Raw genomic sequence first — 18,342 nt, forward strand, 5'->3', positions numbered from 1 at the left:
GGTCCAGCATTTGAGTGTTTGACCGATACTCGGACCTAATAGTCAGGATTTTGCAGTCTCCGCTGTACCAACTCTGACCTTTCTTTTTGTAATCCATCTCTAGCATGTCACCGACCTCATGGAAGTATATCACTGAAGCACTGCAGGAATCATTTAAGAATAAAAGTGAATCAGTTGCATCCCTTTATGACCCAAGTTGTTATAGAGAAGTAATAGAAAAACATTGGGTGCAAAGAATACCCTGCACACATGTCATCAAGACATCATTACCATACAATGATGAATGATTAAAACTGTGTCCCATATCTTATTGGTTGATGCATTATAACAATAATATTACAATATTATCTTTATTTTAATAAGCTTTAGGTTGTGTCTATAGTCCTTTAAGATACTGAGAGACTCCTCAAAAATGTAATTTTCGAAGTGTGTATGACTTTATTGTCAGCATTTTTAAATATGACATCCAATGATGTGGGATCATTTTCTGATCAATATAAGTTTCAGATACCCTCTCTTGCTTTATTATTTTCAAAAAAATCTTGGTAAATTTGTTTTTTCGGGACCTTGACCTTTGACCTATCAGCTCCTAAACAGAATCATCCGGAGATTCGCTCACAAGTAATAATTCCACCAAGTTTAATGAAAATCCATCCATCCGTACATTGTTGAGTTGTTTTGTACATACACACACACACACACATACACTAACACATATAAAACACACACATACACACAAGGGAGAAAACAATACCCCGCTTCCAGCTAAGCCGGCGCAAAATCATAACTTCCCATTTTACACTAAATCCCCACATAACATACTGTAGCTCGAGTAACTTTAGAGAGTTTCCACAAAGTGATTTAAAAGGCCGACCACTTCACAAGTCAATGCTCACTGCTGCTGCTCTCGGGACTGGATATGACAACATTTTCTTCGCAACAATGGTACCGTATGACATAAAAGCGGTCCAAGTTGCTAGTTGGACAATAAAGCCATTCCTCTGAAGCATCCAGCCAGAGTTACATGAGATGAGGGATCATCAGAGGTTGTTGAGACAATATTTTTTTGTCACTGCGCCCGTGAGAGAGCAGAGGGAAACAGAAAAGAGATGCAGGCTGTTCGACTGAAGCATTTTTCCCGTCTTTCCAGAGCTGACATTCAGTCATCATCGCATCAAGGGGAACATAACTCAGTCATCCCTCTGGGGCACTGGCAAGCTATCACTCAAAATGAGAACTGGATGGCTGTACTAATACAGCAATACCCTCATCTCACACAGCTAATCTTTGTAATAACAGGCGAACTAGAGGAGGGAATTTAATGCACTTGACATTTTTACGGGAGATAACAACGGCAGTCTTTCAGGTTCATATCCTAAACGCAACGTCAAGTAAGTGACAGAAGTAAAACAACAGCTGTTGGGTGTGTAAACAACCTGGATGCAGTTATTTATACATGTGTGTATCTGTTGGTGTGTACTAGATGCGGTCTCTCTGAGTTTTCCTATCTCACTCTCACAGCTTTAAACAAGTCTCTCCATCTCACCGAGAGCAGACAACTATCCCCTCCCAGGTCTCATCCTCCGTCTTTTATCTTTCCTGAATCTCTCTCTTCCTCTCGATCTCCCTCTCCCACCCTCCAACTTAAAGTCTCAGAGATCTGACCTAGTTAGGAGACGCCTGGAGCTTTGGCTGTGTGTGTGTTATGTTTGTGACTATGTGTGTGTTTATATGACTGTGTGTGTGTGTGTGTGTGTGTATGTGTGTGTGTGTGTGTGTGCAAGTGTGTGTGTGTGTGTGTGTGTGTGCGAGTGTGTGTGAGTCTGAGGTCCCGAAGCAAGTCTGGTATCACTGTCTGCCTGCCTCCCCCCTAATTAGACTTGTTAACCGCCTCTCGGCTAATGATGTCTAATTTGCTTGCAGATTTCCTGTGTCTCTTATGTCTCTTCTCAATCTGGTTGTCTCGCTCGCTCTCACACACACGAGTCTGTCAGACTCCTCTCGTCTCCCCAGACTCCCCAGTCAGCCTCTCTTCTCCTCACTTCTTCCTCAGCTATAGGATTGCAACTGCTCCCTTCAGTCACCTTCATTTAAGTTTACAGCGTCCTTGGCTCCCTTCTGTGCCTACTCCTCTCAAGTTTACTCCTCTTTCGGATTTTCTTCCTGAGTTTCGCAGGTGTCTTTCCTTTTTTGTTACTTAATTCTCAATATCCTCAAAGGTGGATCCATGCTGTTTTTCCCCCATGCAGTGTTGGATTTTTAATTGTTTTACTGTAGAACAGGATTTAGTTACCAACCTGAACTTGTGAGAGCAGATATGAGAGGAAAACGCTGGATAAAAAAAACTGATTGAAAGTTTCGGAAGAGGAGTCATAGTTCTCGGCTGATCTGAACAACCTGTGATTGCGGCATCTTGACAGTGGCATCTTGACAGAATTCGCACCTGACGAACTCTTATGTCAAGATAACATGAAAAGCATGTCGGGGAAAGACTATTTCCCCGACATGCTTTTCAGGATGTTTTCAAAAATATTTATAACACCACACAAATGATGAATGAGCGTGAAATATGGAACACCATGAGTCATGGATCAAGAATCCCTTGTGCGCTGCGTCCTTTGGCATGAGGCTCCTGGCTTGAATAGCATGAGCTGATAATCAGCAAACGGAAGCTAGGTAAAATTAGCCTTTCCTTTTGAAATGGATGATGGCATGTCATCCTCCGAAGGCCCGCTGGCTCCTCTTTAGCAAAGAATGAAGCAAACAAGCTGGCCATAAATCTATATGTTCAGGTCAAGGGGAGCTATCAAAGTAAGCCGACGAGAGACACCCTGTTCATCGGCTGTCACCGGGAGGCCGGACGAACCTGCTGTTTCTCCTATCAGAATCTTAATTGCTGTATAATTACCAAGCGACTTGCATCATCATGCAGGATGTGCCCGCCGACAGGAACCGGGATGGAGTTTATTCGCTGGCTGCCGGGGGAAACCGCAGCCAATGGTGCTTCATAATCATGATTTATTAACACTCCCTGAGTCGTGTCGGTCCTATTTGCTTGTAGAGCAACACAACAGATTGGAAATGTTAATATTTGTGGTGGAACGAGCGAGTCGAGACTTCTGCTGAGCGCCGGTGCTGCTGGGATGATGAAGTCAAACATATGTCCTTTAGATACTAAACCATGTGTGTGTTGCACAGTTTGGGGGCATAACTTTGGTGTCAGTGTACCAGTGTAGTGCATATGCATTCATAAAGTGTGGACACTGTGTTAATTGCATACACACCTTCCATAAAATTGGGCACAGGCCATGATTTAGAAAGGTCCAGGGGGAGTGTTGAGGAAGAAGAGAGATGATTGTAATGTATAGCCAAAATGGAGACATTCAATTTTCTCTGCAGGCCATGCTGTGGGGGAGGGATCATTAATCACTGAAACAAATGAAACACATGATGCTCTCGACGCTGTTCTCTCTCCTGGACATTAGGCGCTCGGGCGCTGTATTAGAGCTCCTCTGTTAGCCCATTCGCCTAATGGACCCGTGTTAGTCCTCCACACTCATATCCTCGGGGGGAAACGAGTCCAACTGGTGCGTGCCTGCGAGTCCACAATGAATTTACCCGGGAAACTCCATCAAAGTCAAATCACACAAATCCTCAACCTGTGAAAATGTTATGTGAATATAGAGGGAAGCACGTTTTTAAGTCTGAGAAATTTACTCAAGTGTTATTGTTCAGGGGGCTGCACTTTATAACAGACGAGTGCAGCACCTCTGTGCCCAATTACAGCCTCACAGAGCATCTATAGCCTGGCTGTGGACTCTGAGTCTTCTTCAATCAGTCCATGTCTCCCAACTACAAAAAAGTGCAGCATTAAATTGCAGTAGTATCTTTACTGGAATAATATCTAAAACACCTCTTTTTTTTCTTTCTTCGACTTTATTATTGTAATATTACGACTTTATTGTCATGAAATCCTTCTCAAAATGTCAAGTTTTTTTTTTTTCTTTGATATGTGCCTAAAACGCAGATACAGTGCTTATATACATTCGAGGTTTTCTTTTCTTATTGGCTATTTTTAGACACAGGACACTTGTTCTTTTGAGCAGCACCAGCTTAGTTCTGCCAAATATTTTTTTGCCTGAACTCACAGAGGGAAAAATCTGAAACCTCTTCAAATCAGCGATCTCATGCTGTGTGCCTAGAAACCAAGGCAGGCAGGCAGAGTGTGCACATTGTCTATCATTCTGTTTATTTTTGTGTTGAAACGAATATGCTGGTTGTGAGCAGATAAGTAAAGCGTACTGAATAGGATCAGCAGAAGAAATTACATGGTGAGATTCATTCAAGCTGACTACATCCATCTTTCTTTTTTTGCTCCTTCTCACTTCCTTTTCCCCCCACTGTCGCTGCTTGTATCCCATCAGGCTGATACAGGCCAGGCATCTCGGGGCTTAGCCCGCAACAAACACAACCCACCAGAGAGATTAGCGGGTTGAATAAGCCAGCGCAGGCGCCAGCTTCACTCCGGATCAGTTTGTCTGCCTCAACTTTCTCCCATTGATTTTTGTAACTAATGACCTCTGAGGGCTGAAGATGGCATTTAAGCAGGCATGTGGGAAATGCACACCCTGGCTTCCTCTCTCTCATTGTAAAGCGGCCCTTTGTTGGTAAACACTGACTCACAGTATCCTCCGTTTTAGCCATGCATTCTAATGAGTATTCTAATGAGCAGCCTGTTTGGTCATTTCTTTATCCGCACCCTAAGTGATACAATGAGACAGGTATTCTGCGTGATGGCCTTTATTAGGATGACTTCGATGCATTTCGCTGCAGGAGCCCCTGTTGGTCCGTTCCCCTCCGCAGACAGAGACCAAATAAGCCTCCATTTCTCATCCTCTTCCAGCAGACTGCAGTGGGCGTGACATTTAGCTATACAAAACCACTGTGCATTATTCAAGAAATTTGGCCCCACACAAATGTCAAAGCCAGAAACATGCATATGCTGTTACGAAACAGAACAATGAACAAGAAGCCTTTATTTATGGTAGGATTTGTGGAGCGGATGCACATGCGGCATCCAGGTACTTGTGGTACTTGTGACCAAAGATGGACTTCTTCATAACTGCATGATATGGGCTGAAAACATGTGGTTTCATTTAAAGTCAATCATACAAACCTTATAAATCTACACAAAAGGATTTTGTCAATCACTTTTAGCCCAACTGATGTTTCTCTTTAATAGAGTCATTGATAAGCTGAAAGGAAATTAAACAAATTATTCCGCCTGTTCGATTCAATAAAAAACAAAAGCTGCAGTGTAGCCTTTGATTGTTTGTCTTTTGAAATCAATAAACATACAATTATAGTTTTGTGCCAAATTAGTATAGTATTGTGTATGTAAATGATACTATGGTGTATTCTGTAGCCGTGCTTACTGTTGAAGACAATGGAGAAAGTCACTGAGACTCAAAGAAGAGGCTAATTTAGATTTATTTTCTTTTGTCCTTTGACCTAGTTGCTTACATGCTCGCAGGAAAGTTTAATGTTAACATGCAGGTGTAGCGACAACAATGCGATCTAATTTAGACATGTTTGTATGGTTACAGCTTGATAAATAGGTGGAATTTATCTAAATAATTCCTTTCATTTGATTCAAGTGAACAGAAAGTTCCACTGTCCCTCTTTGATTGTGTTGCTTTATAGCTTTGTGCCAAATTAGCTTGCTATTGTTTTTGTAAATTATGCTGTAGTGTGTTCTGCAGTAGTGCTTATCGTAAAGACAATGCAGAAAGTGTGTGCTCTTACACTTTGTTGACCCAAAAGCTATGCTAGTAGTTCTGTGATGTCCCAGTGTTGCTTTGACCTATGCTAATTACAGCATGCTAACATGCTCGCAAGTGTAATGTTAACAATGCTGGCACGTTAGCATGGGTTGCAGCACATACTTCAAAGCATTCCACTCAACACACGTAAACCTCATGGTGGCGCGATTGACAACTGTAGGTGGTACCAGGGATCATTAGGGTTCATCTTCTGGGAATCATGAATGATCTTAAACCTTTGTGATATTTCACACAATTTTGACTTGTTTGAAGTAGATGAAAAGTTAGGTCATAAAAAAAATTGTAAAGGACATCTTCAGGGCACCATGAATCCAACATGGCTGACTGATAATGCATGTAGAAAGTTGAAAGTGCAATCAAAAGTTGTGAGGGAAAGTCTCACCCCAGTTTTTAAATGAAATGAATAAAGGTGTAATTAACAAACACAATTAATCTATGCTAATTATCTGCTTCCATTAGTTCCATGAATGCATCGACATGTGTGTAAAGTACACGGGAAAAGGTTTGCTCCTGTATAGGTGACTCAGAACCTTTGAGACAACATGAGCTGCAGCCACTGTTGTTCATGTTCCCGTCCCCGACACCCGAGGGCCTTGGCCATAACAATTTGGCTGACAGCCTCTGTACACAAAACAGGAATTGATGCATTTATTTCCCACAGTCGCAGGGTGACAAAACATATTTCCCCAGTCATCCGTATTGTGCAGATTATGCACGGGGGTGGACAGAATATACGGCCCCTCCTCGTTTCTTTCAACATCCTCCCTCTCTCCTCTGGAGCAGTCCACTCATTCAGGCCCCACTGACAAGCCACATCTGCAGCTGCCGGCACTGGCAGCATATCTGTGTTGAATTAGAGAGCAACATTGCCCTCAAACAGTCCTGCAGCAGATTTTCTACCCTGGAGGCTTTAGAGCGGCAGACACAAAGTTTCTCTCTCTTTCTGTCTTGCTTCCTTCTCCCCTTCATTAGAACAGGGTGTTCACATGCATTAGTAAATAGATTCCCTCGGCCCCGGAGCTTTTGAATGTTCCAGTGGGCTGAGGAGACTAGCCTCCTGGAAAATATGGAGGTCTTGAAAAGCTCCTGTTTTTGACATCCTTCTTTGGATTTTGCTTACATAACCCAAATTTCGGGCTTAGTCTTGAATTATAATTAGTATTTATTTTAAAATCACGTCATGGCCATTTGTGCTGCAGAGCAAAGCACAACAGCGTCTGAGCACTCCCAGAAATGAGCGGTCACGTGTTGCTTTGAACTTGTGTGACTTTGTTTGTGTATCTGGGCTTTACACACACATCAGAGACCTCACATGTTGCCCCTCTCCTGCACAGAGACCTCCCAAGGTGGTGCAGAATGACACGCGGTGATCTCAAGCAACTCACCTCGGTTAGAAAATAAATCTGGAGAGCTTGAGAGCGAGGACAGAAGATGGTGCGCTCTGATCCTCTCCTGAACACAAAACATACTTATTTAAAATCCATTTCTCCTTGAACTTTCTTTCTATCCCCATCTTGTGATAAGGCTATTACAGGCTTCTGCAAACAAAAGATAACCACTATCTTTGGAAGAGGTACTCAACGCGCTTTTTTGAGAGGAACACCGAATGATGGAGTACTATTAGCCCCAAATAAAGAAAGAAATGTGGAAAGAGTGGAATGCAAAAACCACCAGTCTTCTATTCATTCTGTAGTGCCTGTCCGCTCCTCTGAGGCTTTCATGGAGAGATGTATCCAATGTATTCACAGCCTCCACAAGTGGCTACCTCAATGCAGTGCATTAGCCCTGAACATGTGTGTATTGTGGAGAGCGATGAGGGGCACGGAGGAGGAATGAAAGCAAGATAACAACATTTAAAAAACTCAGAAGCTGGTTCCGTCACAGAGCGCACACGCAGGGCTGAGGCTGAGAGCGGCGAGCTGAAGTGCCGAGCTCTGAAAGAGCCGGGAGTACAAGAGAGCGAGAGCAGAACAGTGGGATTGTGCGGATTTGTCAGAGAATTCAAAGCGTGCGGCGCCGCGGGGGGAGTTTCACAGAAATCCCAGTTCATTAAATCTGAATGAACGGTCATTGATTCATTGATAAAAAAAAAAATCCACGCGGAGGTTATGTAGTATAATGTGAGAATTAGCATGACAATGAGGAATATGGTCGATCCCGCCCTCGCCCGGCAGTTTGTGGTGCGTGCCGTTAGCTTTACCGAGGAGCTGGCGGAATGATAATAGTGTCAAGGAGGCCCTCGGTGGCTCCGCCGCCTCGTATCACGCTCAGTCATCTTCACACCCAGTAAAGTCAGCACATTTCTGCTGCCATTAAATTTACTATGGCTCATTGGGGATTGATACTCCACACCATCAGTGTCATTGTAATGCCTTGTGAAATTCAAGTAGGATTCACTTCTTTATGCTCGGAACAATAATTATTACTAGATATTGATACTCTCCTTTATAGACTTTTATCACAGGCTTGGAAGTAATGTATTACTCACCTCACCTCAACTGAAGAACTAATGATTTTTACCCAGACGTCTATACCTCATCAGGCAATAGGATAATTGTTCCCCTAATGGCCATGTGATCAATTGATCGTTGCCGCTGTGATTCTATCTCATACACTTGAATTACAGGTCAGAAGTTAACAGGGCATTTGTTAGCGATGGGAAGGCGAGAATTCTTTTACTCTAATATTCAGCGGTGTGAGCTGATTTTAAAATGCAGCGAAGAGCTTCTCTATGAATAACACCGTAGGCTATTAGGGAGTGTTGGGACATTTTAATGAGAAGTCAAAAGAAAAAAACTGCATGCCTGCGATTAATTACATTGAGATCTTATTGGTGTGCTCTAGAAAATCGGCGCAATTATTGTTATCAACACACGCTGGGGTCATTTGAGAAACTTAGAACTTTTTAGAAATGTTTCAAATTGGTGTAGGCTCTCTGACATCCAGACGCTCAGTGAATACTGAAAGCATAAAAAAAAAAAAAAGATCATGCAGTGCAGCAGGAATGCTAAATATCTGCTTGCAGTTACACTCTGCAGCCAAACGGCACCTATTGTTTTGTTGCAGATTAAAGTGGTGATTAAACTGTGATGAATATCTGCTCATTGGGATCTTATGAGGGATTTAACTTTGTAGGAGTCAGAGCAACTGCTTTTGTCTTTGCGGTTTTCCAAGAATGTACACACTTATTACTTTGTGATGCTGTGTAAACTAGTCCTTCAGTCATTAGATTAAAACGCCACATTACATCATGTCAGTTTTTCACTCTCACATCAACAACCACTGAAATGAAAGTCTTGAGGATCTGTATGGCTCCAATTATCTCCGATCGGGACGTCGGAGCCAATGCAGGTCACTGAACTGCAGCAGGAGTCGGGGTTGTTTTACTCCCAATAAGTTTTTAGCTATTTTACAGTCATGCTACCACTTCACTTCACTGCTGTGGGTATTTTCTCTGATTATCATGTTCTACCATTCAGCACTGCCTGTGGCTTACTGGATTTGAAATATGCCATACTGAGGACTGAAAATCTGCTCAATAAACTGAGCTGAATTCATTGGAGATTCGGTGTGTGTGTGTACGTGCGCTGTGTATCAACAAACGCTGGACACGAACAAATCCTTCAAATCCAGTTTTTAACCTTGTTAACTTGCCCACATGCTGTTTTTTTATCTCATATTATGAGCAAAACTAGAATGGATCTCAGTGAAGCTCGAACTGTCCCCAACAGTCCCCTTATGAAGCCACATTTAAAATCAATAGATCCAGACTTTTTATTTGAATCTGCACCGAATTGTCCCCTCATAAACATCAGTCCCCTTAAAATGTCTGTTTATATATCAAGACCAGTGAATTCCTTGAGAAATTTGTGAAATTAAAGTTTTCTAAATCTTTCAATGTTAAAGAAAGTTAAAAAATAAATCCTCGATCCAGAAATGCACAGAAATCGTATGGATCCCTCCTTGGGTCTAGCCCCACCACTTAACAAAAAAGTATTTTTTTAAAGAATCTCAATAATATACCAACAAAGGTAGATGAAAACTTATAAATATTTAATTTCACCATAGCATACCTCTAATAGCCCTCGAGGTTAATCACCCTATAGAAACACAATATTAAGTCAATCAAGAAGGAGTACAGGACGGAGTGCCACCAAACCACAAAAGGATCAGAATGGATCTGGATCTTCTTTAACATTGCATATTTTGATATTTTGTTTTTATTCTCAGTGAATAATTCTTGGATCTTTGTGAAATAAAGGGTTGTAAAATCTATGAGTTTATGACTGTATGTGCTCTTCTTAGTGACATTCGGTTTAGCTGTTTGAAAATGTTGTCAAGCTAAAGACTCATGTTAGATAATACTTTTCTAACATTGCAGAGATATAATACATTCTGATACATTGATTTGAAGGCGAGCCCTCAGCAATCCTTATCTTTTGGAGTTTGTTTTCAGTATGAACATGTATGTTTGAATTTCTCCCACATTACTGTGTGGAGTGTTCACGAGCTATCGAAGCATAACACAGCCGGAGGTTTGTGTGCGGTGAACAGACTCGGCGCTGCGGGCGAGCAGTCGAGGGGTGGGAGGAGATTGGCAGGGCTAATAAATAAAAACTCATAAATATGTAATGTTGCAGAACAGAGAGTTTGTAGGGGTTTAATCAATGCCAAGAGAAGAACTTTAAAGTTGCTCAAAAAACCCTGACTTGTTTTTCTCAGGCATTGGAAACAACAGTTCCCTTTTAGGACATCATAGAATTGGTAATCTCTCCTGCTTGGTGGGGGAATTGCTTTACTTCTTGAAGATCTTGCGGACTGCATTTGGCTCTTATATTTCCCAAAGCAATTATAGCCGGGGTGAATTTAGTTGTCTTCTGCTCTCAGTGGTGGGTTTGTGGGGAATGTTTTCATACTGGGCTGTGGATAGAGTGTGGAGGAGCTGCAGTTATTGGTCAGAGACACAGCACACTCTGCTGGAGACGTGGGAAACGCCACCCACTGCAGTGTGTGTGTGTCAGGGAGACAATGAAATACAGTGAGTGAACAGATGTGTGTGTGTGTTTGTGTGTGTGTGTGTGTGTGTGTGTGTATATATGTTAATAGTGGGAGCAGGTCATTGTTACACTACTCTCTCTCTTTTTCAGGTGTGTGCGATTGCTCAGACGCCACCACCGGGACGGCCTGTGAGCGCTGCCTGGACGGTTACTATGGTAACGCTTTGATTGGCACGCCTGGTGATTGCCAGCCATGTCCTTGCCCAGACCGTACCAGCTGTGCCCAAATCGCGGAGACGGGACAGGTGGTCTGTACCAACTGTCCGCCCGGACAGACAGGTGAGATGCGACGGCCGATGGTGTCAAATCAAACTCACTCGTGAATAATGAGCTTGGATTGGAGAACAAATTGAGATGAGCGTTTCCACGTGAGATCTCGATGCTGATAAGTCTGCTGCTTCAAAGGAGCTCATTCGCTGCCAGGGCGCCACCTGAGACTCAGGCACACAGACTCCTGCTGTGACATGAGACTGACCTCCAGCAGCGCTCCGGCTCAGTCATCCATCTAATTCCTGCCCATCTCTTTCACCTTTCCCCCCCCCGTGTAGGACTGCGCTGTCAGATGTGTGAAGACGGTTACTATGGCGATCCGCTGGGACAATCTGGGGCAGTTCGGCCATGTGTGAGATGCGACTGCAACGGCAACGCAGACTTTAACGCGGTGGGAATATGTGACCGTGTCACCGGGAGATGTCTGAAGTGCCTGGGACACACAGAGGGCGAGCACTGCCACCGCTGCCAGCGGGGTTTCTACGGCGATGCCCTGAGCCAGGCAGCTGGTCAGAAGTGCACTGGTGAGAACATGAGGAGGATCAGGGGTCAGGTTGTTTGATATAATGTTTATAGTTTATTGACAGAAATGTAGAGAGAGGAAAAGTTTATTTCGGTAAAACAATGTTTAAGTCTGCCTTCACTTGAAAAATGTATTTTGCTTTTCCGTTACCTGAATGTTTGTCACCTGAAGAGTGAAAACCTTTTCCTCTGTGCTGAAGATGTGTGCATATGAGCTTGGTTTGTAAGTAGTTTTGTGTCTAATTCTGTTACGATATCAAACTTGAACGAGTAAAAAATTTAATTTCCATCGATTCTGGATTCTGAAGGGGATCTTTAAGAAGTCTTTAATTCTAACTCAATATGATGACAAGCCAACAGGAATCCTGTTAGAGCTTATATCGCTTCCACTGAGGCCTACATGGCAAAGGGTCTTAGCTTTTAAAGGGACGTAGAGTGCGGTGAATTGAAATGGACTTGACTCATCAACTGAGGAGTTCAGATTCAACAGGTTTTGCAGTCTTGAGTCATGAAAGGTTAAAGCTGAGGGGCGGACAAATGGCTGCGAGTCTAAAAGATGTTGAAGTCATTGAGTCGGGAGATTTTTTTTTAAACGAGTAAAAACTCATATTATGTTACAAAAGGCAGACAGAACCAAAGAGTAATAGCAATTATCTGTTCAATCTTCTCATTATAATAATAGTTAAGTTATATCTGCAACAGTAACTGTGGAATACAGAATAATCTCAGGGAGGGATCAAGTCTATTTGGGACTGCCTTTCTTTCTCCTCCCTGTGGCCTCAAGCACTATGGGATCAAATCAATACAAATCCTCAGGGCGACGAGTGGGTTCAAGGGTAAAATTTAAGATGAATAATTTAGTATATGTGTTTTTTAATTTTTAAATCACTACATTTGTTTGCTCTAGCCTGCAGATGCAACCCTGCCGGAACCTCAGGGCTTGTAGATGAGTGTCACCCGCAGACAGGAGGTTGCCCGTGCCTCGCTCACGTGACCGGTCGGGATTGCAGTTATTGTGAAGTTGGCTTCTTCCATCTCCAAGCCGGCGTAGGATGTGAAAGGTAAAAACATTCCTGGTGCATTACGAATGAAAATATATTACTCAAAAACTAAATCTGTCACTAAAAAAAACAATTTTCTTGCCACTCCCTAAGGTGCAAGTGTAATCCAATTGGCTCGTCGTCCGCCGCGTGTCATCCAGTCACAGGGCAGTGTATGTGTCGCACAGGAGTGGAGGGGAGATTGTGCGATTTTTGCCGCGTGGGCTTCTTCGGATTCTCGTCTCAAGGTTGCAGAGGTACAGGACTTCACTCGAGGCACCACAACTGCACTTTGTACCATCCTCTGATCCTCTTCATACAGATCACACATGGAGGCAGTTTTAACTCTTTAAATGTGTATCTCTGCCCCCCCCCCCCCCCCCCATCTCCTTGTGGTCCCATCCTGCCTTCCTGTCCTTTGTCTCCCCCCCCACAGCCTGTAACTGTGACCCCATGGGCTCCATCTCCATGCAGTGTCACTCTAACGGCACCTGCCAGTGTCGCCAGGGCTTTGTGGGTTACAAATGTGACCAATGTGAGTTGAACTATTTCCACAACCGAGCCACGCACCAGTGTGAGGAGTGCCCAGTTTGCTATGGCCTCGTCAAGAAACAGGTGAGTTCATAGGTGCCTGTGAATATTTTTTGTGTGCATATTTGTTTGAGGGCCTTTACTCAGGGATCAGGAATTTTAAAATACCTCTGAGAGTGATCGTAAACCTACAGAAACAATATGTGAATGCAACCTTAACATATCATCACCTTTAAAGATAATATAGCAAACTTTTAAAGGGAAATATTGCCCTCCAGCAGATATGGACATTATTGGAAAAGTTACTCTAGATATGTTATCAATTATACATTACATTGATATTACATATTGTTAGTTGATCATAATTGTTACTCAACTTAATTCTTCAACAGCCAATTAGCTTTTCAGCCAATTATTTGCACGGCTCATCTTCACTTTGCTGAAGGTCTTTAAACCAGGGGTTCTTAAAGTGGGGTCCGGGGACTCCTAATGGTCCATGAGGGTTCCAGGGGGTCTCTGATGGTAAAGGGGTCCCTGAAGCACGAAAGAAAAACCATGTTTAAGTCGTGAAGTCACTTTTAATCACACGAGTGTTCCACACTCCAGTTCAGAAGGTGTAATGTACCTAAAAGCCGTATGCCAACGTCCATAAAAAGAACTGCGGGAAACGGTTGTCTTTATAGTCACAAAATGTGGCTTTCTCCCACACAGGCTGTCTGTGTTGTGTGTTTTTTTGTGTTTTTTTCTCTGGCCAGAAACACAGCTATTAGAGCACAGAGTGAAACAAAACCTTTATGTTGCTGGCAAGAAAACTTCAAAAGTGAGTTGAAAGAGAAAAAAAAATGCTCTGTAGAGCTGCCTCACACTGTAAGTGGTCATGTTAATATAACACAAAACTGATCAAATAAAAATGACTGTAGCCACTGTCTACCTACTACTGAACGGTATCAAGTATATAAATGCCTCACATTTTGAGCTTATTATAGATTTAGGGTTTCGGAGGAAAATTGTAATGCACGAATTACAAAATACTGAAAAATGCCTACTACTTTATTGGATGTGTCAAACAAGTACTTTTCCTTGATATTTTACCTTCAATTAACAAAAATGTTGCTTAATTTCCTGTAGATCATTAAATCCTGATCTACTTTCTCTGTTAACATGCAAAGCCATATGAAAACACAGCTGTCAGATAAAATCTGGGCAAAGTATCATCAAAGCCTCTGAAATGAAGTAGGGAAAATAAGAGTAATTTTAAATAATACATTCCAAGTAAGTGTCGGTGTAGAAATTGCAAGCATACTTGAGTAAATGGGCTAATGCCTCTGCTTGGAATCTTTATCTTCTTCATCTTTCCCTGTGTTTATTCAGGTCTATTCATCTGCTTTTGCTGCATTTACAGTGGTTCATATTTATATCAATGGTTTGCAAACCTGTAATAAGTATAGACTGTGTCTCGCTTCTCTCTATGAAGAGGTGCAATGCGCTCTTGAAAAAGCACATTCCCTCAGCACATCCTGCCTTTGTAGACCCTCGCAGCAGCCATATGGCTCTTTTGTATTTGTAGATTGCAAGTAAACAGTGGATGTGCAGGGAAACAGAAAGAGACATTTGCCCTAATGATCTCCTGTGCGGCGTCTTTCTGTCCCTTTATGTTTGCTGGAGCCCACGTCCCATTGCTAAGGTGCTGCTTCCCTGGATGTGCCCTATGAGGCCATTCCACTACCCCCAGCACGTCCTGTCTTCCCTCTGTACATATTCTTGTTCGGGGTAAAGTGGCCGTGCGTTCTCACTGGACAAGCTTGTACCTGTGTGAATGCATGCTGTGATTTCCACAGTGTTAGCAATTCAGTGAACATCCCGAGCCTTGTCTGCTCCGAACACCTGCAATTACTCTCTCTGTCCTCGCTCTCCCCCCAGCTCTCCCTCGCTGCCTCTCCCACTCTCTCTCTTTCCGCTCACATTTTTTCCTCTGGCGTACGCACAGGGAGGGGAAAGAAAGGACTAACAAGCACTAAAAGAACAAGGTTGGAAGCGACAAGAGATGTGAGATCGATGATCAAGAAAGAGATAAAAAAAAAAAAAAACTGGAGAGAAAATAATGAAACGGATACCATACTTGTTCAAAGGCCAAAATAAATCACTGCAGGAAAGGATGTGATTTGTTATAAACCATATATTGTAGCTGGTGTTAGATGGACTCGATTTAAAGATGTGAGCTCATTAACACCTCAATGCTTAGGCTAAGCATCCTATTGCGCGACATGACTTGAAGAAAGATTCATGTTCACAGCCACATTGACAGACTCTTCATATAGGTCTGGACCATTTGAGGGCCCGGGTCAAGAAATTGGGGCCAATCCCAGCCCCTCCATTCCATTTCGAGACCTGCACTTCCATTCTCACAGAAGTCTAATCTAGTTATCTCCTAAAATGCCTTCCTCGGGCCGCGTGCGATGCAGGGAACAGTGAGTGGATATATGAAAACCGCATTCTATCCTTATCCCGTTGTTGATATTCATTTATTCATTGCTTTTGTTGAAATACTACATTTTGATGTTATGGTGTAGCAAGAATCAGAGTCCTATCTCAATCCTTGTGTCTGAATAAATAAATACAGATCTGGATGGATAGATATTTTTCTGTGGTATTCGTTGTAGCGGCCCCCCGAGTGTGGGGTTGTGGTTGATTTTTCTTTCCTTTCGGTTTCACAAAATGTGTGTTCTCATTGACACCGTCAGTGATAAATGCCGTTGCTATTACAGGCAGAGAAGCTGAAGACTCGCCTGCAGGAATTGGAGAAGCTCCTGGCTCACTTTGATTGCCGGGGAAGATTTGGGAAGCAGCACCACCTGCTGAACTATCACCTAGCCAGGCTTTCTGAGCATGAGCACCAGCGGGAGGACTCTCTACCCAACGCTCTGGAGGACTTCCTGGCGTTCCAAGGTAACAGCAGCCACGAGCCAAGATAATAAGTCACTCGTTTTAATGTTTCCGATATGGTCATGACATCTGAAGAGATGCTGTTGCATTGTGAAACATGAAGCTCTCTCTCTCTCTCTCTCTCTCTCTCTCTCTCTCCCTCTCTCTCTCTCCCTCTAATGTGCCATTGTAACTATTGTGTCTCATTTTGGCTGTGAGATGATAACATGCCATATCAGTACATACAAGACCGGCAAGCATGGCTCAGAAAAATGACATGAATCCGCCCCCGGCGTTCTGCAAATGGGCCGCTGCTCTGTCTGTGCCTCCTCGGTGTGACGCCGTAACGGATACACCACAACAAAGCAATTAAATCAGGAGGCAGGCAACAATGCAAACCTCTCCCAATTACTTTAACACAATGCTGATGTATCGTCATTATCTTTAGAGAGGAAGGGGCTTACAGGCTCAGCTGCACAGGCCAAATGGAGACAAATCATAACAATATAGAACAAGGCGCCATGTGACCAACTTAATCCCCATTTATATGACAGGCAGCACATCTCTAATCTCTGGTTTATTATGATTACAGTTGCAATCACAGTAACCTTTTCCCTGAGAATAGCCCTCCCACATACTTGTACACACACATACACAGTTACCAGCCATGCTTTTTCTGGCCCTGGGTGGCCCACTAATGTTTTAATGAGGATGTGGGAGCGACAGGCTCACACTGTGGACACACTCACAGCCGCACACATTTATCTCTCATTCTTTAAAACGAGTGCAGTGCCTGTTTTAAACCTGCCTGTCTAGAAGTCACCTGCAGTAACTGTTTAGTCAAACATTATCAATACTTGTAATGTAGTGCGTGTCCAAATCGCACTTAATTCGACACCGCACCTCGATGGGCCTTTAACAACAGACGTGCCAAATGTGAAGCTGAAATGATGACCAGTGCTCAAGATGCGCACTCCACATGCAGACAGACAGATATTTCTGGAATTATCAGATCAATACAAAGTCAGAGAGATGCAACAAGCATCCACACATGTAGTTATTGTCCTCAGCTCTAAACTAACAATGCGTCTGGTAAGAAAGAAACAGCTCAGAATACAAAGTGAGACTGTGACAAATCGGCAACATCTGGACAGAATTTCATTATGGATTGGATTTTTTCTTTTTTATGTCTGCAAGCAGAGAGATATGGACAAGAGTCTGATAACATACATCAGCTCAGAGAGATGTGTTAAAATACAGTTTACCAGCTACAAAGAGATGGAGGGAAGAATATTCTTGGTGAAATAATGTGCCACGGTCTGAATATGGTTTTGTTTGCTTTGTGCTCTTTGTTCTCGCAGAAGCTCGAGAGGCCTTCGTAAAGCAATTTTCCTCGCTGGAAGGTTCCACAGGCGCACTCTTAGCCCAGCTGCATGGCATTACAACCACTTTGAACTGCAGCATCAGCATGACAGAGGAAGCGGGGAAGGATGAAGGGAGCAGCGCTGTGTGTCAGACCTTCACAGACACTGTGCTCATGATCAGAATATCTCAGAAACAGCTAAAGCAGGCAATAGTGGACCTGGACAGCATGGTAGGCGAATCAAACACACCTCATCCTACAACCTTGTGCGCATAGGTAGCAGGTATTCTGAGGTAATATCACAGAATGCTCAAGTGTGGCTATGATGTAATTGTTCCCCTGTTCTAAAAGCATGCTGTTATTGTATGTAGCGTGATCGATTTCTTGTCTGTCTTATGAGAAGCTGCGGTTTACTACCCATGGTGAGACTCCTTCGTATGGATCCATAAAGATCCCCCAAAGCAACACAATATTTCCACCCTCGCACCACCTCCATCCCTCCCTCCCTCCCTCCCTCCCTCCCTCCTTGTGAGTGGCAAACTCAAACCGATGCGTTTGACGGACGCTAAAATTAACAACTTGTTCCTCACCCACCGTGAGGCTTTTCACTGCCTCTCCTCGACGCTCGCAGGAATCTATTATAGCTACCGCAGCCGTGTTATTTAGCATTGGGGAGATGAGAGGGCTTGTTCTGCCAGTATATACGGTAGCTCTCTTTCTCTGATTGCGTGTGTGTGTGTGTGAGCGCAGGAATACCTCTGTAGCCCTTATCACTTTGGTAAGCCTGAAGCAGC

The 18,342-nt window shown here is 43.2% G+C and overlaps 1 protein-coding gene across 1 annotated transcript in view; it reads left to right on the top strand.

The window, feature by feature from the left end:
- lamc3 (laminin, gamma 3) overlaps positions 1-18,342 on the top strand; it is a 103,991-nt gene that overhangs the window by 76,514 nt on the left and 9,135 nt on the right. Inside the window, exons 13-19 of the mRNA XM_053411638.1 lie at positions 10,991-11,179; positions 11,449-11,694; positions 12,600-12,753; positions 12,847-12,989; positions 13,169-13,347; positions 16,029-16,209; positions 17,547-17,779. Of these exons, the coding sequence (XP_053267613.1) occupies positions 10,991-11,179; positions 11,449-11,694; positions 12,600-12,753; positions 12,847-12,989; positions 13,169-13,347; positions 16,029-16,209; positions 17,547-17,779 (1,325 nt within the window). The remainder of the gene's footprint in view (positions 1-10,990; positions 11,180-11,448; positions 11,695-12,599; positions 12,754-12,846; positions 12,990-13,168; positions 13,348-16,028; positions 16,210-17,546; positions 17,780-18,342) is intronic.

This window comes from Pleuronectes platessa, chromosome 19 (genome assembly GCF_947347685.1).
Source record: "Pleuronectes platessa chromosome 19, fPlePla1.1, whole genome shotgun sequence".
NCBI classification, from domain to species: domain Eukaryota; kingdom Metazoa; phylum Chordata; class Actinopteri; order Pleuronectiformes; family Pleuronectidae; genus Pleuronectes; species Pleuronectes platessa.